The sequence below is a fragment of the Dermacentor andersoni genome, chromosome 5, assembly GCF_023375885.2.
Source record: "Dermacentor andersoni chromosome 5, qqDerAnde1_hic_scaffold, whole genome shotgun sequence".
In the NCBI taxonomy this organism is placed as follows: Eukaryota; Metazoa; Arthropoda; class Arachnida; order Ixodida; family Ixodidae; genus Dermacentor; species Dermacentor andersoni.
Genome location: NC_092818.1, coordinates 13,593,302 through 13,619,634, shown reverse-complemented (window position 1 = coordinate 13,619,634; position 26,333 = coordinate 13,593,302). Strand labels below are relative to the sequence as shown.

The following is a 26,333-nucleotide window of genomic DNA, read 5'->3' as shown; positions in this document are numbered from 1 at the left end:
GAACAAGTTCGATGCATCAATTTCCACTTTACGTGATCTTGCTACAATGTTTGCAAGTGTTTTACAAAAGTCCTACTAACATATTAGTGGTGTATTTAGGAGCTACGTATAATACATAAATTTTGTTCGCTTTAGTTGGATAATTACATGGAACTTAAAGAGCTGTGATACAAGTCTTTACTGCTGAGTTAGAGTAGCAAACTCCCTAGTTTCATTTTCTGAAAAGGTCCGATTTTCAAAAATGTTTACAAAGGCAATTTGCGGCCTAAATAAAATATGCGCTTCCAACATTCGCTAGACTTTAGCGTTTTCTTTCATCAAGTTTAGTGCAGTGGTTACCTAGAAAGCGATTTCTCATTTCTCATATATTCTCATATATATTCTCCGTGCTGAAGCTGCCTCTTAAGATGCCTCCGAGATATCCCAATATTCAAACGTTTACTACTTGGCGTATACATATCTTTTAAGTACCTTTACTTTGTCCGAATGTTTGTCTGATTATTGACTTGTTGACATGCGATTGTACCGTTGTTACCATGCACCATATGATAAACCTAGTGGTGTTTTGGGCTGTAATGACGACATAAATGCATGCTTCCATGCAACTATGTATGTATGCACTTACGTACGTACGCACGCAGTAGCCTATTTTGTGTGTTGATGAAGATAGTGCAGTTTAAACATGTGACAAAACTGATCATAATGACTGTTGGGGATCATGAACCAAAATAATTTATTCTGAAAGCCGCCAGATTGACGGTGACTATGATAATAATGATGATGAGTGTGATGATGATGCGATAGTGATAATGATCATTACGCTGACGATGATGGTGATGATGACTGCGGAGAACTCCAAAGAGAACGTTGGCTTTCATCGACTTTCACTATAGGAGCAAGCGCCTTTCAACGTTTTTTCTCTTGCTACAATCAGGTGCAAAGCACACTCGACAGGAAGTTTCCTGGAACCAGAAGCACATTGACGCCACAGTGGATGGGCCAGTGGATGTATACGCACCCCGCACGATGAGTGCGACGATCCGTCGGTCGTTGGCGAGCCGGTTGCGCACGTGGCAGGTGTAGTTGCCGGCGCTGGCGGCGTCCACACGCCGCAGGCTCAGGCTGCCGTCACTGGTCAGCTCGGTTCGGTTGGAGCGTGACACGGGCACCTCGCTGCAGACGTGGACACAACGGTGCTTCCGCAAAATCACCATACTTCCGTGACTGACTCATTTGACTCACCCACAGCAAAAAGCGCCTATGAGCCTCCGACCCTTAGATACCTAAAATACCACGAGATACCTAGGAGAGCCCCCGTACTTCTGAAAATCACCGAACAGCAGAAGTTCCTCGGTTGCACAGCGTGAAACCGAGGAATGGACAACGCAAAGAGAATTCCTCAAAATTTGAATAAACGACCGTTAAGTTTTCAGACAAAGGAGTACGCGCGTACATCACCGCATCGCCAAACCTTCTTGAGCAGAAAACGAAAGTAACGCTTTGTCATCCCTGCATCTCTCCGTTAGGCGGCCTTTACTGATTTTATTCATCTTTAACAGATTTCATTTAGTGCTTATGCACCGCTTCTAGGTTAAAACCAGTTGAATATCAATCAAATCACCCGATCTCAGCATCCTGGTGTGCACAAGCGGATGGTATAGTACGGTTGCCGGGATGATTATGACACAAAACAGCGTCGGCAATGGTAAGTTCCGAACCAAGTATTTCCTGTTCAATAAAGACAATATTTATAACATGAACCAATTAGGCAAGCGACAAAAATATTAGGTTGTCCACTTAATTGTCACGTTCACTTACATTTTAAATACAAATAAAAAATGTTTGTATAGATCTCTAAAGCACAATTTTACACAGTAGTCAAGATTTACTCGCGTTGTTTCTTGTCTCCGTTGTTGTTCTGCTTTTTTTTGCTGTTTCTAACCCTTCTAAAGTCTTATTCACTTATGTAACACAGTATTCTGAAATCACCAGAGTTCACATAACAACGAAAAGCAAACGCATAGGCTAGCGTAAAGAAGAAGACATGTTGAAGAAAATTTTTGATAAGGTGCTTAGTATTTTAGAAGCACTGAGCCAAACAAACGTTGGAAATATTTAGGCAATGCATCGATTCGATTAGATTTGACGGCTTGAACGTGGAAAAGTTTCACCCAATTACCCGTGCTTCCATTCCCAGTGCACGGGCGCCGTTCCCAAGAACCGGCAGCTGAGGTGCACATCCTCGGCTGGCGCCACTTGGACGATCTCGTCGAAATCCACGATACGGGCAGGCACTGCGCACGTCGCGGACAAACACATCAGACGCCACACAAGGCTTTGGCGAAGAGAGGCTTCAACAGGCGGGCACAGCACCGCTAGCTGCCTGTAGGAAACCACGTCGCATAAGTCACTGTCCACAATTATGTATGCATCACATCACCAGAAGGAAGAAAAAAAGAGAAAAGGCAAAGTGCAGCGCATCAAAGAATCTTTGTAATGAGCAAGTGCAGGTGCAGACAAAAATTCCATACAATCTGGAGTAATGGCTGCACCCGTGTATGAGCCGCACCACCTAATTCCGAGCCCCAAATATGGAGAGAAAAAATTCCAATCGAGAAGCAATTCTCTTCGGCCGTAGCGGTGGCCTAGCGATGTAGCATCCGCCTCGTATGCGGGAGGCACTGAGTTCAAATCCCGGTAGCGCCGAAATCCCACCGGTTTCTTTTAACGCGTATAGATGTACTCTGGCCTGGTGTTCTGCTCCCGCGGGAGTTCACATCTTGAATGTGCGGCGCAATAGAGATTCACGAGTCGTCTCTCGGGGCCTGGTTGTGCAACCACAGAAGAGCATCCACCGAGGCTCTGGGAGGCACGTGCTGCCGTAAATAGGGAATCTTAACGCTTGGAAAGGGCTGTTTGTCCTCAGCCCTAAAGTGTCCCCACCTCTATAAGTGCACTGAAGAAGAGCGGCAGATTTGGCGAAATGGTGGCTTTCCATAATCTTTAAAAACAGCGCTAAAGACTCATACCGGACAACGGAATAGAGGATGGGACCACATGGCGCTGACTTACAAATGCGTTTATTGGAATAAACACGATGGCTTTGTTGAGGCCTTACATCACGAGTGCGCGCATGCTCCATGCGAATAAAAGCACCTGTCATTCCCAAAACATTGCCTCGAGGTCGCGGGTGAAATTAACACCGTTGTTCACCCCTGCTTAACAAGCCCATTTCCTTCAAATATACGACTACGGAAGGCTGACTAACACGACTACCTTTTTTCTGTATGCGAAATTCTTCCGCCACTTCCCTTGTATTGCTATCCACATGGCACCAACACGATGGATATGTCACATGGATTCAAACAGGATCCATATGGCACAAGCAGGATTTTTGTGTCAGCAAAGATCGGTTTGCAGTTCCATCTGAAACAGTGCTTTGCCAGGCTTGTAGATTTCTTGTCTAAAAAATTCTGGTGCTCCGTTAGCCGCACATAAATTCATCCGCCTGTCTACCCTATGTACGTACGGCCGCAGGACAAAGGGATTTGGTAAACAACAGCAATCTTACAAGGCAGGGGCTTTTTTTTTTCATGGTCTATTTCAAAGCCTGTGTTCTTTCCTACTCCCTTTCTCTTTATTTGGACAGCTTCTCCCACCTTAGCAACTTTATTAGGAGCTGAAAACAAAACTTTGACGCCATATCTGGCCCCTACTTTTTCAAATCTGTGTGAGAGAGAATGAACGTAGGGCATTACCATTACTTTTTTACTCCTTTCAACCAGGCTAGTACAGTGCTCTATGTAGCCTTTGGAGGTCTTTACCTCCCTGAGGATTTTGCCTACACATGAGACAAGGACCGAGCCCTCGAAACCGGCCTTCCTGCATCGATGTATGTGAGCCTCGAGGCTACTGCTCATTTCATGACAAGGATTCTTGACTGCCATACCCATGCAGACGGGTACTATGCCATTTTTACAAGTTTTGAGCGGCATGACCTGTAGTTGAAAAGGGGCTTCTCACTCCTAGGGGACTACTGCCAACACAGGTGGTCTTGTTCGAAGCTTAGCTTTAAATATATGTATTGTATTATTCTATGTTTTGGGACTTCATGCGTGAATTTGAGTCCGGAACCATTTTGTTTAAAAACATCAAGAGCATAAGGCACACTTTCAGGTTCGAGGAATTCTACAAGCACAAGCCAATTATCTACAGACCTAAAAATGCGCATAAAATCACCGGCCAAGTGTTCCTCCACTTGCTTGTCAACATGACTCATAGGAGGAGGAATAAACTTTTATTTTGGAAACAGTATTCCGGGGCAAAAACATATTACTTAGGACTGAGGCTACTTTGGCACCGATAAACACACCACACATTTGCATGTATGTTTGGCCTTCCCTAAAAGCGTACGTGGTGTTGAGGTAGAAAGAGAGGAGTTCTAGAAAGGATCCAGTGTTAATTCCTGATTGGTTTTGAAATACACGCTCATCAATTTCCTCATCAATGCATTCATGAACGTACTGCAGGAGCGTGTTACGTAGAAGGGAAAAGAACAAATCTACGTCTACGCTGAAACTGGGACATGCTCCTGGGTTATCTTTCATTAGGAACTTTACGATCTAATTTGAATTACGAACCAGGGACGGTTCTCCCATGTTAAGCGTCGCAGGTGTTTAAGTACGTAGAAATAACTAGAGAATTTTAGCCCAGCGGGTTCACGGCCAGCGGAGCGGAGCGGGCGAGCGGAGACGCGACTGCGCATGCGCACAACGCTGAGGCGCCCAGCGGTTTTACGGAGCAGCGTTTACGCCCGCTGGAAAGCACTCCCCAGCGGAGGGTATACGTAGCGCACGAGCGTGCGTAAGCGCGCGGGCGTGTATGGGAAATGCAAGATGGCAGCCGCGAACATGAACGCCGGCAGTTCTGCATCGACGACGGTGACTGCGGCGCTGACCCGTATATTAGTAATCAGTACATTATTAACAAATAATGTACTGAGAAAATGTAATACATCTTTATTCAACATTTCTTGCATTATAAAAGCAAGCGTAATTCAAATTAATTTCTAAGTCACCCCTATTCGGATCACTAGGTGGGGCAGCAGAGCGCCCCGCTCTTTACCCCGCTGGAGCGGGTGAGTGATCCCCCGGGTTAAAATTCTTTTTTGGCGAGCCGCTCCGCTGGCGCAACAGTGGAGACCACGAGCGGAGCGAAACGTAAACCCGTTGAGCTAAAGGTCTCTACTATCTGCCAAGTGTGGTGGTCGGACACAATTGCCTCGAAGGAGACTTCGAGTTTGGGCGTCTTGGCCACGAAGAAGAATTTCAAGAACGGGTAGCTAGGCGTATTTTACCTTCCTGCCTAGCGCTTCAAGATTGAACTCTAAGGGCAGAGCTACTGCCTCCTCATTGCAACGAGTCGGGTTGTTTTTAACCGGCCGAAAATTCTTGGCAACTGCATTGCGGGCCTTTTCAGCATAAAGTTCTTCAAACAAGACTGCAAAGAGCCCGTTATTGTCGGACTGCACCATTCGTAAACGTTTATCGCATAAATAGTTAACCAGAGAGCGAAACCGATTACTCTGTCCCTTAGGCAACCCGCTACATGCTACAGCATCCACTCATTCAGAAACACAGGCTGATCTGTCAACTTCTAAGGCATTTGAAGACACAATGCGAGCAAAAGCAAGTTTTTCAACAGTCTTCATACCGGTTTCTAGAAAGAACTTTGGTCCCAAGAAGGGTCTACTCCTGTTGAGGACGCAGGGTGACGACTCCAAGGACCAAAAGCTTTCCTTCTGCTGGCCGTCGCTTGGTAGTTTTGGGAAGCAAATGGCGGACAATATTTCAAAGGAATTATTTTGTGCGGTCTGTAGTCTTACACCCCTCGCGAAAAATGCGCTGGCTCTGGCGTTGGTTATTGACGCCGCACTTTGTGCTCAGCATGTCCTTGAAGAGTCTGGCCTGGCGCCACCATTCGCTCTTGAGAATCTTGCAGATTCTCTCGCTGTGTCCCTCTGAGGGGCGCAGGAATCCACATAGGGCTTGTAGATCCGTAGGGCACGTTCCGTGACGGCACTGCCAAGATGCAGTGCGAGTTCGGCAGATGCACACGGCGGTGAGCGGAGACAGAAGAGCTGGGTCTGAGAACTGAATGTTTTGACACATAAAAGAAGCCCGCGTGCTAGAAAAAACTACTTTTTAAGACGGGTGAATAACGGTGCTAATCTCACCCGCGGCCACGAAGCCATGTTTTGGGAATGACAAGTGCCTTAATTCACATCCAGCATGCGCGCACGCTTGATGTAAGGCTTCAAAAAGGCATCGTGTTCTTTCCTACAAATGTAGGTGGAAGTCACCGCAACCTGTCTTCCATCCTCTATTCTGTTATCCGGTGTGCGTCTTTAGCGCTGTTTTTAAACATCATCATTGAGTGCATTTGGGGCGCCAGATGGGAAATGACCGCCGTGGGAGTGGCCCAAACATCACTTTTCTCTTTGTGCTCACGGGGGTTTCGACGGGAATTTAGGGCGCAGGCTCATTTACCAAGCATATCACCCCTAACGAAAGCCGAACGCCAGGCCGGGATATACACCTGTGTCCATTTGAGTGGTCTAATATTGGCAGTGGACATGGCAAACGACACGGATAAAGCAATACGGGACAAAGCGCTTAGGTACTAGGTTTAATGATAGGCGATGTAAATACGTACGTAAGCCAAGGGGCATGCCGATGCATGAAATCTCAAAGCTACTGAAAAACTAATAAAGGCACAATCCTGTAATAAGCCAACGTAAGAAAAGCTAGAAAATGAAACTAAGGTGACAGTAGACTGAGTTTACAAGTTACCGGCCCCAAACCCCGCCGCCGCGTGTGCTTCAAGAACGCAAGCTCATTGCTGTATCGTTTCTGCTGCACGCTGCCTATCTGCAGTCATGGATTACCAACATTTCCACTCGCGTATCCTTTCACACAACGAATGGTACCAAAAACGATAGCAAGCATTGCAAGCGCATCTTTGGATACAAGGCATACATGTAGAATAGCTTCAGAGTAAGCGAGACTTGTTTATTTTAAATGGAGAACAGCAAAAATAGCACCAAGTCGCTTCTTTACACAGTGATAAAATGTGATGCTTCCAGAGGACAGTTGTGCCCTACCCGACAGCGAAAGGCCATGTACAACGCGTTATATTTCTTTAATAGCCGACCCTTCATATAAAGCACCTTCAATGGGACCTTGAAGTGTTCTAAACAAACAAATAAATACATAAGCAAATAAATAGACAGAGAGAGAGAGAAAGGATTAACGATGCGGAATGCAGAGAGCTCTGCCCGAGGTACATTCCTCTAGCCTCTAGCCGTTAGATCTGCGTTGGGGGATGGGAAGAGGGAAATAAAGAGGGAATAGAAAGGCCCATGATGGCTGACGATGAGGAGGAAAGATGTCAATTTGGACTATTTAAAGCCTACAGTCCCCGCCCGTGCTTTTTAAAACGTCAGATAAGGCCTGGGTGGCCTTCAAAGTGGATTTAACGTCTGGCCAAAGGCCTCAAATAACGTCCTCCAGCCGCGGCGGGCTGTCGAGGTACGTAAGGACATTGTAGAACTTTTGACGCTCTTCCACGCACTGAGGGCAGTCTATAGACCTATAGACCTATACTGTCTTTCACATTGCACAGCTCACAGTCTGGGGACTCGGTGCGTCGCATGAGGTGCACGTACCCACGCGTAGACGCCAGCACAGCTTAAGTCTGTGCAGGAGACTGGCACAGCTGCGTTGAATTTTGGATGGAGGCCTAAATTTCGTCCAATCTTTGGAGTCATCAGTGGCGGTTATCCGGATTGTCCCGTTACTTTTCTGTCTCTGTTCGGATGACACTTGAGAGAAGGCAGTTGGCATGCGCTCTTGAAAAAGGAATCGCGAGCAGTGGCTCTGGTTCATCAAGAGACTTCTTCACTTCAGCATGAGTCAGTTCATTGCTGTGTACACCACAGTGACTGGCAACCCAGTGAGATGTAATGTGGTCACCGTTCTCCTCCGCTACCGTACATAGCTCCCAGTCTGAAGAGTCAATACTCCGTAAGATCTTTCGTTCACTACGACTATAAGCATCTGCAACGCTGATTTCGCGTCACTAAAGACTGTCAATACTTGCGGAGCCTGTCGTAAAATATAATGCACCGCCTCTCTTATTGCCACTAGTTCCGTGGATGTCGGTGTCGTTTTGTTTCGCAAAAGAAATTGTCGAATGACTTGATGCGCAGGCACGACGAAAGCCGAACTTGACGCATACGACGAGGCCGATGCGTCTGTATATACGTTCATCGATGAGCCATTTTCTTTTGACATATATTCAAGCGTTACATCTCAGGCCCGCAGTAGGCATTCGTGATTTTCTAGAAATTCCTGGAATTTGGAGATGTATCTGTATTTTCCACATTATCCATGAGAGCATGCGTGGAAGGTCAGCAGGGGCAAAGTACGATGTTATGGCAGATACTTGGCATTTAATGACTCTAAAAGAATTGGAGCCCGGCCGCATTTCGGGAGGTGTCAATAAGTGGTGGCCTGGGTGACGGCACAGCAGTCCCAGAAATAGTCGCAGAGTCGCTGTGCCATCGCAGAACACCACGTATAGGGGTGACGCCAGCTTTCTCAGTTGTACCATAAACTGAGATGCAACGTCAAACAACTAGACATGTTCTCAGCATCTGTGCTTGAGCTCTTAACAGTGCATACAAACATCACGGGCTCATACCTGATAAAGCTAGCAGGCTATACTGAATGTAGCCAACGTAGAAAGCCTGGCACAGCCGGAGTAGCGAATGCTCAGATGGTCCCCACTTATATCGGCCAGAAAGCGAAAAACTTGAGCAAGTCCACCTAATTTCGTCTGCAACATCACCACATGCTTCGACCATGAAACACTACGGTCGATGAAAACGTCCAGGTATCTAAGCGGGGTCGCACATCGAATGAAATTGCCTTTGATAATAATCGAATACCGACACATAAGATTTCGTGTGTCTCCATCGCAGCGCACTTATCTGTGGCCAGTTGAGGTCTTTGGCGATTGCATGTGCTGAGAAGCTGAGGAAACAGCTCGCTACAATCTTGCACAAAGTTGCGGTCGCGTGACTCCGGACGCCCATATGCATGTGTCTTCGGTGTAGGTACTGGTGCGTACTGCACCAGGAATTATTTCCGCAAGGCCAATAAGAGTAACATTGAAAAGGGTCGGGCTGAGCACTTATCGTTGAGGCACTCCGCGTTCAACAACGTGCCGTCTCGTTTCGCCATCATTCGTGGACATAAAGAATGTGCGACCATCCAGGTAGTTTACACTCCACATGTAGAGACGGCCACCGATGCCCAAATTAATGAGGGCATCAAGAATGGTTTCGTGCCATACATTGTCATAGGCACTTTTGATACCAAGAAAAACTGCTCCTACAAGTCGGCGTCTCCTTTTCCGTGTTCGATCGTGGACACGAGATTAATGACCAAGTCTTATAGCAGATCGCTCATTTCTAAATCCGGTCATCATTTGAGGATATAGCTCATTGTTTTCCATGAACCACTCTAATCTAGTTAGCACCATCCGTTCCATCACTGTACCGACACAGCTATGGTCATAGCCCATAGTTGATATGGCTCAAGCCCATGGTCGATAAGATGACAGTTCATAAGGCGCTTTTCCTGGCTTTAGGAGGACCACCAAACGGCTGGTTTCGTACTGCTTCTGAATTGTACTGGACAACCAGGCTGCGTTATAGCAAGACAGCAGGACTTTCCGTTCTGCCACGCGAAGGTGGCGCAGAGTAGTATAAGAAATGCCGTCAGGTCCGGGTGCAGAGGATCGTCTCGCAGCAGCAAATGCAGCGTACAATTATGCCATCGTGAAAGGAAGGTCAAGACGAGCATCTTTAGGAGTTGGTGCGAGTCGATCAAATGTGGCACATGTTAAAATATGTGTATTCGTAACTGTCTTACAGAATTTTTCAGCGACATGCACTTCCGTCGCAGATAAATGAAGTGCTAGAGCACGGAAGGAATGTTTTTGCTGAAGAGGGGCACGTAGATTTCCCACTATCTGCCAGAGCCTAGAAAGAGGCTTTCAAGGATCAAGCAAGAAAATAAATAAATAAGTACATGTGCAAGTACAATGACTATTTACACTATGCCATGTTAACAAGGCCAGAACAATAAAAAGAAACATAATTGGAACCTTTCTGGCACAAATGAAGATAACTGACTATATTTCAGGAAGCTGACTGCGCCTTGATGTGGATTTTAAGGAATGGACATTAGCCGCGCGTTTCATTGGTTAGAGTTACGAACGCGACCTCTTGAATTTATTAGCAACTTTCGAGCTTTTGTCGTTTTCATACATTGTAATGTTCTTTCAAATACAAATTATTTGTATCGTGCGCACTGTGCACGCGAACTTTTAGTACGCAACAAGCCTAGGCCGAGAGCTTTTCGCTGATAATCAGTAAATGTGAAAAAGCGGAGGCTTCATGCCGAGAAGAATGGTGATGTTGCTAGTGGTGGCATTTACGTATTTGGCAAAAACAGCACGCTTTCTCACTCTAAGCCATAGGAAACAAACAATTTATGATAACTCAAAGAGAAGCTCATCACTTGTTGAAGACAGATCAGGAGGCCCTGAACACGCACCTATAAAGGGAGATATCATAAGGAAGAAGAAGCATGTGCTTGGTACGGTAAAGCTAGAGAAACCTTGTAGCAGATTTTATTATAATATGAAGATATATGCCCAGCGGTCGATTTAGGCACCACTGGCCTGCTTGAAGCCCTTGATTCAAGCGAGAGCAGGGGGAATGTAAACATGTCAACAATAGAGATTTGATCAAGGCGATTGGAAGATTGGTGCAAGAAAAGTAGAGAAACAACAAAACATGGACGCGTAGAAAAAGAAAGTTCACAAAATGGGATCAGAAAATTTGGTTATGGGAATTCATCGTGTTTTTTTTTTCTCCTTTTCTTCTTCTCTTTTTTAACCAAGGTAGGAGTTTAGGCAGTATAATAGTAAGAGCTTGGTGGCGCAACCCACCGCCCCGTTCCAAAGGGGACGCTCATAACATCCATCCATCCACCGATCCACTTGCCTTGATCGCTAGTAGTCTGAGCAACTATCTTGCTGGGTGGACCCTCGCCGACTCGCGAAGACGCCGTGACCCAGACTTCAACCCTGGTGTTTCGAGGAACCAGGGTCAGGTTGTACTCCAGCTTGCTCGTAGGCACTAGTTTTACCGTCGCATTCTGAGGGACATGACAAAGAGAGAACAGAAGTTCAGCAGCAAGAACGCCAGCACCGAGCGTTAGTCTTTGAAGAAGATTCAACGAACCTGTTTGTCCAGTGTCTTGGCATAAATAGAGTACATGGTAATAAGGCCATTGCGGTGAACAGGCGGCTTCCACGCCACCAGCAGCGAAGTAGCAGAAACAATCAACACTTTCAAGTCTTCTGGGGCGTCCGGAACTGGAACAGAGAATAACGAAAACTGTATGAGAAGAAAATTACTGATGCGCCCTCGTAAGTTGCGTGGCTGAAATTAGGAATTAGTTGAGAAGGTTCTCGTTTCACTACAAAAAAATATAAGAATGAAGCGACACAAGCATGCCTTCTCTCATTTTCTTCGTGAAGGCTTCAATCCTAATGAGCACAAGTTTGGTTTCCAAAAAATGACTCATTCGCACAGGCGTCGTAGCGTCTGCCTTATGACATATCCTGTAAACTGCGTAGTTGGCTGGCACATTCAAGGCATGATGACAAAAGAACACGCGTTTTCCTTGCGAGCTCCCCTGTCCTACTCTGCAAAATTATTAGACAAATACATGTTAAGGTTCCACAGGAGTGTGACTTTACCCCACTCGAGAAAATGTGCTTGGTACACTATATTTTATGGCCATGTGGGATACTTTGACATGCTGCAACTTTATGGGTAACTAGGTCTTCAGAGTCCCTTCCTTGCTTGTTTTGGTAGCGCAGCTCAGAGTTGGTCTCTCGCTCGGCGTTAATGTAACCGAGCTGACTCGCTTGGTTCTCGTTCTTTTCGTCGATTCCCGGTTGTTGTTGTTTGTTGCAATGTGTTTAGCGTCGTTCCTCTTTGCATGTTGCAGGCTGCATGTCGTTCGATCTTTGCTTCGTCTGTTGCTATTTGATCAGTGCCCTTCACGTATTACGTCGCCTGCCATTTTATCCGCGTGTACGTTCGCCACCTCTTCGCGGGCGTACGTATGGATTGCGTGCCCAAGGTATTACGTGAGCATGCCTTTCACTCCAGAGCAATTGCCACTTCATTGCCGAGTACAGCAGGTCCAAAAGTTGTCGGTAGTCATGTCGTGGATTTAGTTACCGCTTATTGCTTTCTGTGGTTCCTCAAGCACGATCTACGCATTCCAGTGTTGATGTCTGGCGTTATTGGGAAAACATAGTTACGGTTGTTTAAGAGCAATGACACCGAGGACAAGCAGTTGAACAAGCACAAGCTATTGAAGTTCTTTATGTTAACGTCGTTAAATCAAGTCGACAAACCCAAGTTATTGAAGTTCTTCAAGTTAACGTTGTTGGATCAAGTGGACGCAAACAACTGCTGAAGTTAGCACGTGCCTGTGTCCATATGCTTGTTTTCAGTGTCAATGAGCTTATGCAGTCCTAAGCATGCACGTTCGGGCCATGTGTTGTGAAGTGCAGCCACCGCATACCTTATATTTGGCATTTCTGTGACATCACGTGGCGTTTGAAGCGTGGCGTGCTGCGCACGCGTCATCGGCTGTAGGGCTGGCACATAATCCAAGCTTGAGTCCAAATTCCTCTCTTGAAGAATTGAACGAACGTGAGCGGCAGCAGTGTGTCGTCTCTGTGCAATTAGGTTCACTGACTGCAGAATGAAATCTTTGAATACAGCTGGTCGCAGTTCGTGCGGTCATATCGCGCGACCTCTAATGGCTATCGGGGCTTTGTCTTTGGCGTAACTGCTGTGGCGCATTTGAGGTGAGTGAGCGATACCGCACTCGGTGGCTGATTGTGCAGGAGCTGAATATCCAGGAGCTGTTCTTCCTTGGGAAGGAAAAGCTTCTTCGAGAGTGATCACACTGATTCCCGTCCCTAGCTGATAAGCGCGTGCGGCTTCGTTTGTCGTCAGCCTGGCCCTCGCTACCGTGCGACCAAAAATGCATTTTCAGGCAAAAGCCTTAACTGGTTCCTTGCAACGGCCCAAACCCGAAAAAAGCGGCGTCTGGTCCAGTGACAGAAAAAAAAAGTTGACGAGCGCTACAAAAATATCACCATCATACCCGAAACAAATAACACAATCTCGAGTCACTCACACTCACTTGAACAAGCAAAGATGCAATGGCAAATATGAATGAAGACACCAAAGAAAAAAACAACGAAGGAAAAAAAGAAAATATGAACATCAGGTATGGCTCGTACCCCTATAAGCAAGCAAAATTGCAATAGCTGACTACGAAAGAAGAAACGAAAGAAAGAAAGAAAGAAAGAAAGAAAGAAAGAAAGACGGAACGAAAGAGAACGAAACAAAGAGCGAAAAACCTTTTTAACGTCTTTATTTCTCAATTTATTAGGCAAAGTACGAAAGAACCTATCTAAACGAAACAACCTTTAGATAGTGCTTTAGGCGCTCGCATGTACCGTTGAGGAGATTGACCTACAGCGTAATACGTTTACTTCACACTGCAGCTCTTTATGTCATGCAAGAATTCTGATCCCTCTGTTCGGATAATTTAACACATTATCACATGTGCAGCATGCTTTCGCTTTCACGTATTACGGGAGTGTAACGTACATGCTGCCAATTTTCTATGTGTATGTGCTGCATAACACATCAGCACTCGTTTATTCTGATACGTAAAGGCAGGTATACAAAATACGCACGAAAGAGAAATTGAAGGTGTCTGTGCTCTTTTTCAGACGCTCTTTTTCGAACCAGTTTCGGTTTCAACGGGTCCGCCAAGGGGAATTAATCGTTCGGGTAACGCCCACATGAACGCCGCTATTCAAAATTTGATCGTTGGTATAGGTAGTATCGAGGACAGCCCCAAAACACTCATTTGCTGTAGCCACATATTGTTGATATCTAGAAAGCTAATTACCGTAATCTCGGTAATTATCCACGTAATTCCGGAAATTGATCTGTATTTAGAGGCTGTCAATCCGTATACGCGCATGGTAAACATAACGTTACCGTGATTTATATTTTCTTTTTAACACTGCGTGCAGTTAAAAAAAAACACCCTGTAAGTAGGAGCTTGAATAGGCAGGAAGGAAAGGAGAACATACCAGAGTAGGAGTATACTGTCAGGTAGATAGCCACGACGAATATAAAAACACCCCAACTAAGCAGTTACCATCAAACACGTTCAAGATACGCGAGTTCCTTCGTGAGAGCGACATCAAAGGCACACTCACGCACATAAAGCCTGTTTTTGTAGCTTCAAAAGGCCTGGTATATCTCACATGCACGCCGGTTACCTTAGTGCCTTAGTATTTCGCATCGATTAAATAATGCTCAACCACAACGGGAGCTATGTACGGCTGTGTTTCCCAACAGACCCCTTCATTAAATTGGAACGTTCTCTGTTTCGGTCATTTACGCAACGGCCACTTTGGCCGATGTAGCTTCGACCGCACGTAGGATAATCTTATACACTACCTTGTGGCAGCAATCAATTATCTTATTTCGTTTTCCTTATCGCACATGCGAGGCCTCGTGTCTTCCATATTCACTTGATGGCACATACTGAAGAATTTGTTTTTGCCAGAAAAACAGCTCAGATGTCTGCCTTACGTCCTCCTTTTTTATACAGTCAGGCACTCGGCAGAAATGAGGAGTGGCCGTGGTTCTTGAATACGAACTTTTCTCTTTTTGATTCTCTCGTTTGATTGGTCACTAACGTCTCTCTCTCTCGCTTTATATATATATATATATATATATAAACGAGAACAAAGGGGACTAACCGAGGGGCCCGATTTGTATTCGTCATATCATCAGAAGCCAATAAACACTGACACCAAGGACAACATAGGGGAAATAGGGGAAAGCACAAGTAATTTCCCTTATGTTATCCTTGGTGCCACTGTTTGTTGGATTCCTATGATATGACTTATATATATATATATATATATATATATATATATATAAAACAACATTCCCGACATTATAGATGACTTTAACTATAGCTCGAATCTGGAAGGCAAGGCTGAACAGTTTAACCGTTATTTTCAGTCAGTTTTTTCCTCTATCGTCATGCCCTACCGACGGTTTACATATTGTGAATGAGTTTACAGAGATGAGTGGCATAGATTTCTCAGTACATGGAATAGTGTTACTTTTGAAGAAGCTCAAGGTAAACACAGCACCCGGTCCTGACCGTATTCCGAACTGCATCTTGAAGAACTGTGCAGTTTCTGTTGCTCCCTTCTTAGTAACACTGTTTCAAAAATCAATGGATGTCGGCGCTTTGCCCGATGACTGGAAAAGCGCCAACGTAGTTCCTCTATATAAAAGTGGCGACCAAACAAAAACTGTAAACTATAGGCCTATCTCCCTTACAAGTGTCATATGCAAATCGCTAGAGCACATCGTTTACACTAATCTATTTAAGCACCTCCAGGATAACAACTTTTTCTGTCCAATGCAACACGGCTTCAGAGAGAGATTTTCTTGCGACACGCAACTGATAGCGTTTGCTCACGATATTGTTTTTTCAATTAACAATGGTAACCAGGTTGACTGCATATTTTTTGATTGTCAAAAAGCTTTTGATTCTGTCGCACATAATTTATTATTACTGAAACTGTCTACCCTCAAAGTTCCACCCACCCTGCTGAAATGGCTCGAAGCGTACCTCGTTGGTAGAAAGCAACGCGTTATTCTTGAAGGCACAAGTTCATCTGATATTGCAGTTTTATCGGGTGTTCCCCAGGGATCAGTTTTGGGCCCTCTTCTTTTTTTAATATTTATGAATGTTATAGTTGACCGGGTTTCCAGTCGGGTCAGATTGTATGCTGACGATTGTTCCATTTACCGTGACGTCACATGTATAAGCGACTCTTATGAATTGCAAAGCGACCTTGACTCAGTCTTGGCATGGTGCAAAACATGGAACATGCCATTAAATTTTTCAAAATGTAAAGTTCTGCAATTTACAAATAATAAGCATCCATTGCCTACGCAGTATTCTTTAGGCCACAGAAACTTATCATTTGTTAAGAATCACAAGTACTTGGGTGTTATCTTCGCAAACAACCTTTCTTGGAACGACCACGTAAACCATATTGCTGCCAAAGCTAGCCGTGTGTTAAACTTTCTAAAACGCAATTTCAAGCAGGCACCTGCTGATTTGAAGGAAACACTCTACTTGACAAACGTCCGTCTCATATTAGAATATGGTTCTGCGACTTGGGACCCTGAAACAAAAACACTTATCAGCAAACTTGAACGAATTCAAAAGCGAGTAGCAAGGTTTGTGTACACAAACTATGATTTCACCATAAGGAGCTCTCAGATGTGCAAACATTTGGGCTGGCCTCTATTGCAAGACAGACGCAAATACATTAGACTTAAGCGATTTTACAGTATTTTTATAGGCGCAACAGGTTAGTCTAAAGATTCATACATGAAACCTCCCAGCTATATATCCTCCTGTTTAGATAATTCTTTAAAGATTCAAGAATACCAGTGCCGTATAAATGTCCTTAAAAACTCATTTTCTCCAAAAACAGCGCATGACTGGAATAAATTGCCAGAAGAAGTTGTCTTAGCCTCGCAATCTTCTTTTGAAAATGCTCTGTCGCGCGTTTTGTTGAATTAATTTTTTTTTTTTTTTGTGCTGTGTTGATGTGCGTTTTCGAATTCTTTGTATACGCTTCTTCATATGACAATATTTACGCCTCTCTTGCTTTCATGATTCTCTTGTTATCAGTTTGCTCAGTATTGGAATGCGTTGTATTTTTATTGTTTGTTATTTACACAGTGTCATCTGCATGACGATGCATGTTTTAGAACTGTATTCGCCCTACAAAAATGCCCTCAACGGGCGCTGTAGGTACCTGAATAAGAAATATATATATATATATATATATATATATATATATATATATATATATATATATATATATATATATATATATATATATATATATATATATATATCGCTTTATGATCGCTATCACATGCGGCCAGTGGCTCTGTGGCGAGACTGGAAAGGCTCTTGGCCAATGTGAGGTCCACACACGACCGATGACCCGTAGTGGGCACCCTGAGGTGCGTCTGACGTTGAATGCTGAACCTTTTTAAGAGAAACACCACGAACCACTTTCGTTTCGGCCGAGACACGTCTATGTCAAAATCACCCACAATTGCGATGGGAGTGAAGTCGGTAGGGGTGATCCAACCAAAGGTGCACACGCTTGGCATTTTCGGCTCGATCTTGGTGCGTATTACGTGCCGCCCGCCGTCGCCGCGCACATTTCTGCTTCTGTTCACGATAGTGTTCTTCACAGGCGCACTGTTCCTCAGTACTGACGGCACACGGCCTAGCCATTACACGGGTGGAAAGGAGTTGAGATAAGCTTACGTGGTTCGCCTACAGAGCCCCGTGACGTCAAACCGCAATGCGTACCAAAACAGTGTCTATTCCGGTTTTACTTATCTTATTACAAATTTCGTTTACCACAATTTGTTTTGACACTTCTCGCGATTAAACGCAGCTCGGGCATACGCGGCGATACGATTTGCCTTATGCTTTAGCTCGTTTAGCTCTGGGGTGGTCGCCATCTTTTTTTGCCTATACGGACATAAACTGCCAGAACCTGGCGTATAACAAAGCGTCACAAGTTGTGACTGAGTACCCCGCAAAGGGTAACAAGCTAGAACTCTCTAATTACACTGTCAACACAAGCTTACCGTCTTCGAGCGTGCGACAGAACACCGGCTCGCTCTCCGCGCCCAGGCCGCGCTGCGTGAACGCGGCCACCTGGATGAAGTAGTTTGTGTACTTGCGCAGGTCCACAAGGGTGGTCTCTTGACCCGTCACAGCTTTCTCTTCGCGGCCGCGCTCTGTGAGGAACATCGAGTCTCCAGTCAAACGCGTTGCACCGGCACTGGTCGTCAGTGATTTTATGGCCCGCCTCGGTTGTGTTTAACGAGCCCCGACACAAAGAGAGCAGTGTGTAAGTTTTGAAGCGATATCAAACGTGTGCTCTCTAGACTACAAGCCGCATTTGCGATTTACTTGCTACAAATTCAGTGAAGCGCACATTATTCATAAATGGAGAATTATGCAGCCATATCTGCGTCACAAGAAGCGGTGATGCAGGCAGGTAAACGGCGGAAGGGAGACACTAATGGTCCTCTCGAACGAAACCAACACGTGCCTTAAACTGAAATGGGCTAGATGCGTACACGACAGTCGTGTTCTGGGTGTGTCAAACAAAAGATTATATACTGCAGCGGTTCGTTATATCTATACTGTGCGTCCGTCCCAGCCAGCGTTAGCCAAGATGTCGAAAGAAAAAAGAATATTCATACAACACGCTGCAAGATACGATTTCATAACCTACAGTGTTCGGTTTTCGGCGTTCTGACAAATTAGGACCGCAGGTCTTAAAATCATATCTCGCATCGTGTTCTTTCAACTGTTTTTCTCGTTGAGCAGCGTGGGTAACGTTTGCGGGACAGCCTACATAGGCAATGCAAGTGTAACCACCGATACAAATATGCAATTTTTTGCAAGCACTACTGTCTTAGTACATTTGGCCTCGAGATAATAAATTAAGAAGTAAATAACTAAATAAATATATACGGATTGACAGTAAAGATTCAGATACGTAGCTGGGCATTCTAAAGCACTTTCCCGCGAAAAAGGAATTGTTTAATTGTGTAAACTTCTAAATCTCACTCTCTCACTCTTATATTTAGCAACGATAAAAATAAATCCGTACATAAAAGAAAAGGTAAACGGGAGCCCAGTTAACCGGCCTAGTTAGCTTACGTTCGGTTAGATTGAAAACCGACATGGCCACGCATTATAGAGCGTTCTATCAATAGCAAGAGGCCGTAGGATACAATCGTCTGAGGATTTATTGCGCAGTATCTTAAGAGACTTTCAGTTAAAGCTTGCAGCATCCATGCACTGATTTACCCGCCATGCACAGGTAGTTAAGTAAGAAAATAAAGAAAAACAATATGAAAGAAAAAGCAGGACACCTTGCACATTGAAAAGCACAAACATCCATAAGGCTTCATAGGTAATATGGAAGATTAGAACGTAAAAAATAGTCTGGTAAACGCAACTGCTTGCATCTTGATTTGGAGAACGTACAAGCCACCGTCCAAATAGTATTTGCTATTTGTAATGGGCTCACAAACGTCAAGGGGGATAGGTTATTGCACAGAAGAGTGCGAGACTGACCTCGGGAGGCAGGGAGCTGGGCGTACCAGATGCGGTAGCCTTGCAGGTAGCCATGGATGGCGCTCTTGTGTGGAGGCTGCCATGTGACCCGGATCGAATCCGAGCTCAGCGGCGAGCACTGCACCTCTTGTGGAGCCTGGCTGGGAACTGTACGACGCATATTCGCACGGGGCTTCATGAGTTGCATGGTTATAGTAGGCCAGCGCATACTCTGACAGTATACCATATTCCCGAGGCCTCAAGGGTTCAAGTAGTAGTGAATAATGCCAAGAATGCAGAATAAGATCTAGGTTTTTCCTTAAGAGACTCAAAGTTTGATGAAAAGATACACAGTTAACACGTTCAGTTCCTCTGCGTGCGAATATAACAAAAATTAGTCCTCGTACGTTCATTGCAGTGAGACAGGAACGTTTCCGAAAATGGCAGACACTACATATGTTTTTTTTGGTTGTTGTTCGAATGAAGTGGCCTTTAACATTATTACGGTGAGAGTTTCCATTTTATTGCTGTGATAGTAAAACGCAGGTCTCCGTACAAAGAAGGGTAACGGAATGGCGTAGTTGCCAAGTCATGTTTATTGTGCGGAATGGCTGCCGTCACTGTCCCCATAGGGAATGGAAATGACCATCTTGGTGCGCATGGACATGCATGCCATGACGTGATTGTCATGAATGACAAAGATATGAGGGGATGCCCCGTGGTCATTTAACTGGATAGGTATGACGATATGTCTGGTGCGACGTCCGTGCATGACATGACAAGAATTGCATGGAACGTCACGCTCAAGAATGTCTTGTCATTAATGTCATGCAATTTATGTCCTTCACGTCATGACACGCATGTCATTCATGTCATGTGGCGGGCGCAAGTCATGCCATTTATGTCTAGATATATATTGAACTCCGGACAGGCCGCCATTGGAATATGAACCTGGCAACGTTTAACTCGAGAACGTTATCTAGTGAGGCGAGTCTAGCAGTGCTATTGGAGGAATTAGAGGGCAGTAAATGGGATATAATAGGGCTCAGTGAAGTTAGGAGGCCAAAAGAAGCATATACAGTGGTAAAAAGCGGGCACGTCCTCTGCTACCAGGGCTTAGCGGCGAGACGAGAACTAGGAGTCGGATACCTGATTAATAAGAATATAGCTGGTAACATACAGGACTTCTATAGCATTAACGAGAGGGTGGCAGGTCTTGTTGTGAAACTTAAGAGGTACAAAATGAAGGTTTTACAGGTCTACGCCTCTACATCCAGTCATGATGACAAGGAAGTTGAAAGCTTCTATGAAGACGTCGAATCGGCGATGGGTAGAGCGAAAACAAAATACACTATACTGATGGGTGACTTCAAGGCCAAGGTAGGCAAGAAGCAGCTGGAGAAAGGCAGGGGGGGAGTATGGCATAGGGACTAGGAAGAGCAGGGGAGAGTTATTTGTAGAGTTTGCGTAACAGAATAATATGCGGATAATGAATGCCTTCTTCCGCAAGCGGGATAGCCGAAAGTGGACATGGAGGAGCCCGAATGGCGAGACTAGACATGAAATAGACTTCATACTCTGCGCTAACCCTGGCGTCATACAAGATGTGGACGTGTTCAGCAAGGTGCGCTGCAGTGACCATAGGATGGTAAGAACTCGAATTAGCCTAGACCTGAGGAGAGAACGGAAGAAACTGGTACATAAGAAGCCGATCAATGAGTTAGCGGTAAGAGGGAAAATAGAGGAATTCCAGATCAAGCTATAGAACAGGTACTTGGCTTTAACTCAGGAAGAGGACCTTAGTGTTGAAGCAATGAACGACAATCTTGTGGGCATCATTAACGAGTGTGCAATAGAAGTCGGTGGTAACTCCATTAGACAGGACACCAGTAAGCTATCGCAGGAGACGAAAGATCTGATCAAGAAACGCCAATCTATGAAAGCCTCTGACCCTACAACTAGAATCTGACTGGCAGAAATTTCGAAGTTAATCAACAAGCGTAAGACAGCTGACATAAAGAAGTATAATATGGATAGAATTGAACATGCTCTCAGGAACGGAGGAAGCCTAAAAGCAGTGAAGAAGAAACTAGGAATTGGCAAGAATCAGATGTATGCATTAAGAGACAAAGCCGGCAATATCATTACTAATATGAAAGAGATAGCTCAAGTGGCGGAGGAGTTCTATAGAGATTTATACAGTACCAGTGGCACCCACGATGATAATGGAAGAGAGTATAGTCTAGGGGAATTCGAAATCCCACAGGTAACGCCGGAAGAAGTAAAGAAAGCCTTGGGAGCTATGCAAAGGGGGAAGGCAGCTGGGGAGGATCAGGTAACAGCAGATTTGTTCAAGGATGGTGGGCAGATTGTTCTAGAGAAACTGGCGACCCTGTATACGCAATGCCTCATGACCTCGAGCGTACCGGAATCTTGGAAGAACGCTAACATAATCCTAATCCATAAGAAAGGGGAAGCCAAGGACTTGAAAAATTATAGACCGATGAGCTTACTATCAGTTGCCTACAAAATATTTACTAAGGTAATCGCAAATAGAATCAGTAACGCCTTAGACTTCTGCCAAGCAAAGGACCAGGCAAGATTCCGTAATGGCTGCTCAACAATAGACCATATTCACGCTATCAGTCAGGTGATAGAGAAATATGCGTAATATAACCAACCCCTATATATTGCTTTCATTGATTACGAGAAAGCGTTTGATTCTGTCGAAACCTCAGCAGGCATGGCGGCATTACGGAATCAGGGTGCAGACGAGCCGCATGCAAAAATACTGAAAGATATCTATAGCGGCTCCACAGCCACCGTAGTCCTCCATAAAGAAAGCAACAAAATACCAACAAAGAAAGGCGTCAGGCAGGGAGATACGATCTCTCCAATGCTATTAACAGCGTTTTTACAGGAGGCATTCAGAGACCTGGATTGGGAAGAATTGGGGATAAAAGTTAATGGAGAATACCTAACTAACTCGCGATTCGCTGATGATATTGCCTTGCTTAGTAATTCAGCGGACCAATTGCAATGCATGCTCACTAACCTGGAGAGGCAAAGCAGAAGGGTGGGTCTAAAAATTAATCTGCAGAAAACTAAAGTAATGTTTAACAGTCTCGGAAGAGAACAGCAATTTACAATAGGTAGCGAGGCACTGGAAGCGGTAAGGGACTACATCTACTTAGGGCAGGTAGTGACGGCGGATCCGGATCATGAGACGGAAATAATCTGAAGAATAAGAATGGGCTGGGGTGCGTTTGGCAGGCATTGTCAGATCATGAACAGCAGGTTGCCATTATCCCTCAAGAGAAAAGTGTATAATTGCTGTGTCTTACCAGTACTCACCTACGGGGCAGAAACCTGGAGACTTACGAAAAGGGTTCTACTTAAATTCAGGACGACGCAACGAGCTATGGAAAGAAGAATGATGGGTGTAACGTTAAGGGCTAAGAAAAGAGCAGATTGGGTGAGGGAACAGACGCACGTTAATGAAATCTTAGTTGAAATCAAGAAAAAGAAATGGGTATGGGCAGGAGATGTATTGAGGAGGGAAGATAACCGATGGTCATTAAGGGTTGCAGACTGGATTCCAAGGGAAGTGAAGCGTAGCAGGGGGCGGCAGAAAGTTAGGTGGGCGGATGAGATTAAGTTTGCAGGGACGACATGGCCATACTTAGTACATGACTGTGGTTGTTGGAGAAGTATGGGAGAGGCTTTTGCCCTGCAGTGGTCGTAACCAGGCTGATGATGATGGTATATTGAATTAAATGAACGGCCACGACACCATCATGTCATTCATGCCTTTATGTCATGATATACAACCCATGACAAGCATGAGATCTCATTGATGCGATGACATGACGTGCGCTTGTGTGTCTTGTCATTCATATCTTGACGCGCATTAGATGCCATGACACGAATGTCATTCCTGTCATGACATTTACATCCTGTCATCCATCTCAGGTCACTCGTCATCACGGTCGTTTCTTTAGCTCAATTTGTATAAATGCGCATATAAAAATATGCAATATAGCATATAGTAAAGCATGTATGCAATATATATGCATATAACATGTGAATAAAATGCATGTATTTCCAAGGATAACGATGGCATCATGCCGTAAGATGAGATTAGATCAGAGATAAGATAAACAGATATGATACATAGGATCAATAGATAAGATACATGACGTAACAGACATACAGACAGACAGGCAGATAGATAGATAGATAGATAGATAGATAGATAGATAGATAGATAGATAGATAGATAGATAGATAGATAGTTAGATAGATAGATAGATAGATAGATAGATAGATAGATAGATAGATAGATACCGGAAGAGTGAATAATCGGGCCAGTTGGTACAGCTTCATGGATGTCAGGAAGCATCATCATCATCAGCCTGGTTATGCCCACTGCAGGGCAAAGGCCTCTCCCATACTTCTCCAACTACCCCGGTCATGTACTAATTGTGGCCATGTTGTCCCTGCAAACTTAATCTCATCCGCCCACCTTACTTTCTGCCGCCCCCTGCTACGCTTCACTTCCCTTGGAATCCAGTCCGCAACACTTAATGACCATCGGTTATCTTCCCTCCTCATTACATGTCCTGCCCATACCCTTTTCTTTTTCTTGATTTCAACTAAGATTTCATTAACGTGCGTCTGTTCCCTCACCCAATCTGCTCTTTTCTTAGCCCTTAACGTTACACCGATCATTCTTCTTTCCATAGCTCGTTGCGTCGTCCTCAATTTAAGTAGAACTCTTTTCGTAATCCTCCAAGTTTCCGCCCCGTACATGAGTACTGCTAAAAGGCAGTTGTTATAAACTTTTCTCTTGAGGGATAATGGCAACCTGCTGTTCATGATCTGAGAATGCCTGCCAAACGCACCCCAGCCCATTCTCATTCTTTTAATTATTTCAGTCTCGTGATCCGAATCCGCAGTCACTACCTGTCCTAAGTAGATGTATTCCCTTACCACTTCCAGTGCCTCACTACCTATTGTAAACTGCTGTTCCCTTCCGAGACTGTTAAACATTACTTTAGTTTTCTGCAGAATAATTTTTAGACCCACGCGTCGGCTTTGCCTCTCCAGGTCAGTGAGCATGCATTGCAGTTGGTCCCCTGAGTTACTAAGCAAGGCAATATCATCAACGAATCGCAAGTTACTAAGGTATTCTCCATTAACTCTTATCCCCAATTCTTCCCAATCCAGGTCTCTGAATACCTCCTGTAAACACACTGCGAATGGCATCGGAGAGATCGTATCTCTCCGAAGCGTAGAAAGCCTAGACACACAAAACCATAAACGAGACACAACGAGAGCGCAGACTTGAAATAAACTAATTTACCATAACTGTCGAAAGATTTGAACTTCCTACTTACGTTCAACTTTAGTAACCAGGGGAGAAAGTATTTACACTAAACGTCTGGCATTTTTACTGGTTCTCCAGCGGCACCAATTATTTGCGATATTTCTTTAGGTGCTTGGATAGGGTTATGGAAAAGGAATAGGAAGGCCTTGTAATTCAAATGTTTAGATACATACATCATTATTTTTTGCTAGTTAACTGTGAATTCTTTTAGCACAAAAGCAATAAGATAGATGATATGTTCGAGCAATAAGGACGGCGGCTGACTTTCACGCATGAAGTTTCTCAAGATAATGCGTTACAGTTTCTTGATCTTGCAGTGAGTCTTCATGAAAGTCATTTATGCTGGTCTATTTCTCCGAGAACAAAAAAGAACGTTAATAGAGTTTTCGTCCGTCGACTCGAAGGTGGCAAAATCTGGTATTGCTGTCAACGTACTGCATTCTGCAGGTAGGGAGTTGTGTCACCACAAAATGGCATATGTTTTTCAAGATTGATTGCTAGGCTAAAGGCAGATAGTTATCCTTGGAAAGTTCTGGGGCGGCTTGCACGAACATTTAATAACCAAAACAATAAGAAATTTAAGAACGTGTTCTGAGATGTTTCGTAGTCCGAACAAAAACGCGTTCTTAAATTCGTTATTGTTTTCGTTATTAAATGTTGATGCAAGCCACCGCAGGTCATTGCCGGCCAAAAGGTTCTAAAATTATAAAATGAAGATGCGCTATTCATGATTAAAGAGCGCAAAAATTTGTGGTTGTGCCTTTATTTATGCGCGTTGTCACAAACAAAAAAATAGCAGTGATGTTTTTTTTGCCTCAAGCAATAAATTGCTTTGTTATTGATGAGAAAACAATAGAGAAAGGAGGTCTCCTGACAAAAAAATTCACCAACGATTACAATACTCCCTATTGCGAAATTTGAGTGCAGCTCTATACGTGTTTTCGTTTCGCGTGCCAATGTTTTGCATTATGATTATATTGGTCCACGTTTATATTAGGAAGAGAACGCCGTAAGTAGCGCGCTTTGCTTCCATACAGACGATGAGCGCTACTCTGGCACCATGTCATAGCCATCGTCGCCGCACAGCTCGTCTTGCGCAGCACTACGCTTTTCTTACGCGTCCGATTCACCAATGAAGAGAGCGGCCCTTCGTCGGGGGGAAATCGTGCTACCAGCGTCAGCGGCGACGACACCCTAGGGAGCGTCACATCGAGCCTTATGCTCAGCCGCTCGCCATCGTTCTTTGCAGGAGCAGTGATACCGGTCACACACGCTGGTACCGCGGACGAGCGTAGCCTACCCCGTCACACGGCCGCCTGACCTCCCTGTCCATACCTCGGAAGCGCAGATGAGATCGCCCACGCAGCGGCCTAACCTAATGGGCCCGCCGGCAACTCAGCGCATGCGCAAGCCGTTTCCCCTGCGCTCTTCCTTCACTTTCCTCCTCGCGCGCTCTTCTTTCATTTAACGCTGCGCTCCGCGTTTGCTTTGATCTT

General features: G+C 44.8%; 1 protein-coding gene across 2 annotated transcripts in view; it reads right to left on the bottom strand.

Annotated features, from left to right (window-relative positions):
* Positions 1-26,333, bottom strand: part of LOC126529843 (cell adhesion molecule Dscam1-like) — a 1,068,543-nt gene that overhangs the window by 489,272 nt on the left and 552,938 nt on the right. For both annotated transcript variants that reach the window (XM_055070116.2, XM_055070117.2), the window contains exons 24-29: positions 19,470-19,616; positions 17,963-18,115; positions 11,378-11,511; positions 11,138-11,291; positions 2,180-2,294; positions 1,019-1,173 (exon numbers count right to left, since the gene is read on the bottom strand). In XM_055070116.2, coding sequence (XP_054926091.1) covers positions 1,019-1,173; positions 2,180-2,294; positions 11,138-11,291; positions 11,378-11,511; positions 17,963-18,115; positions 19,470-19,616 — 858 coding nt within the window. The remainder of the gene's footprint in view (positions 1-1,018; positions 1,174-2,179; positions 2,295-11,137; positions 11,292-11,377; positions 11,512-17,962; positions 18,116-19,469; positions 19,617-26,333) is intronic.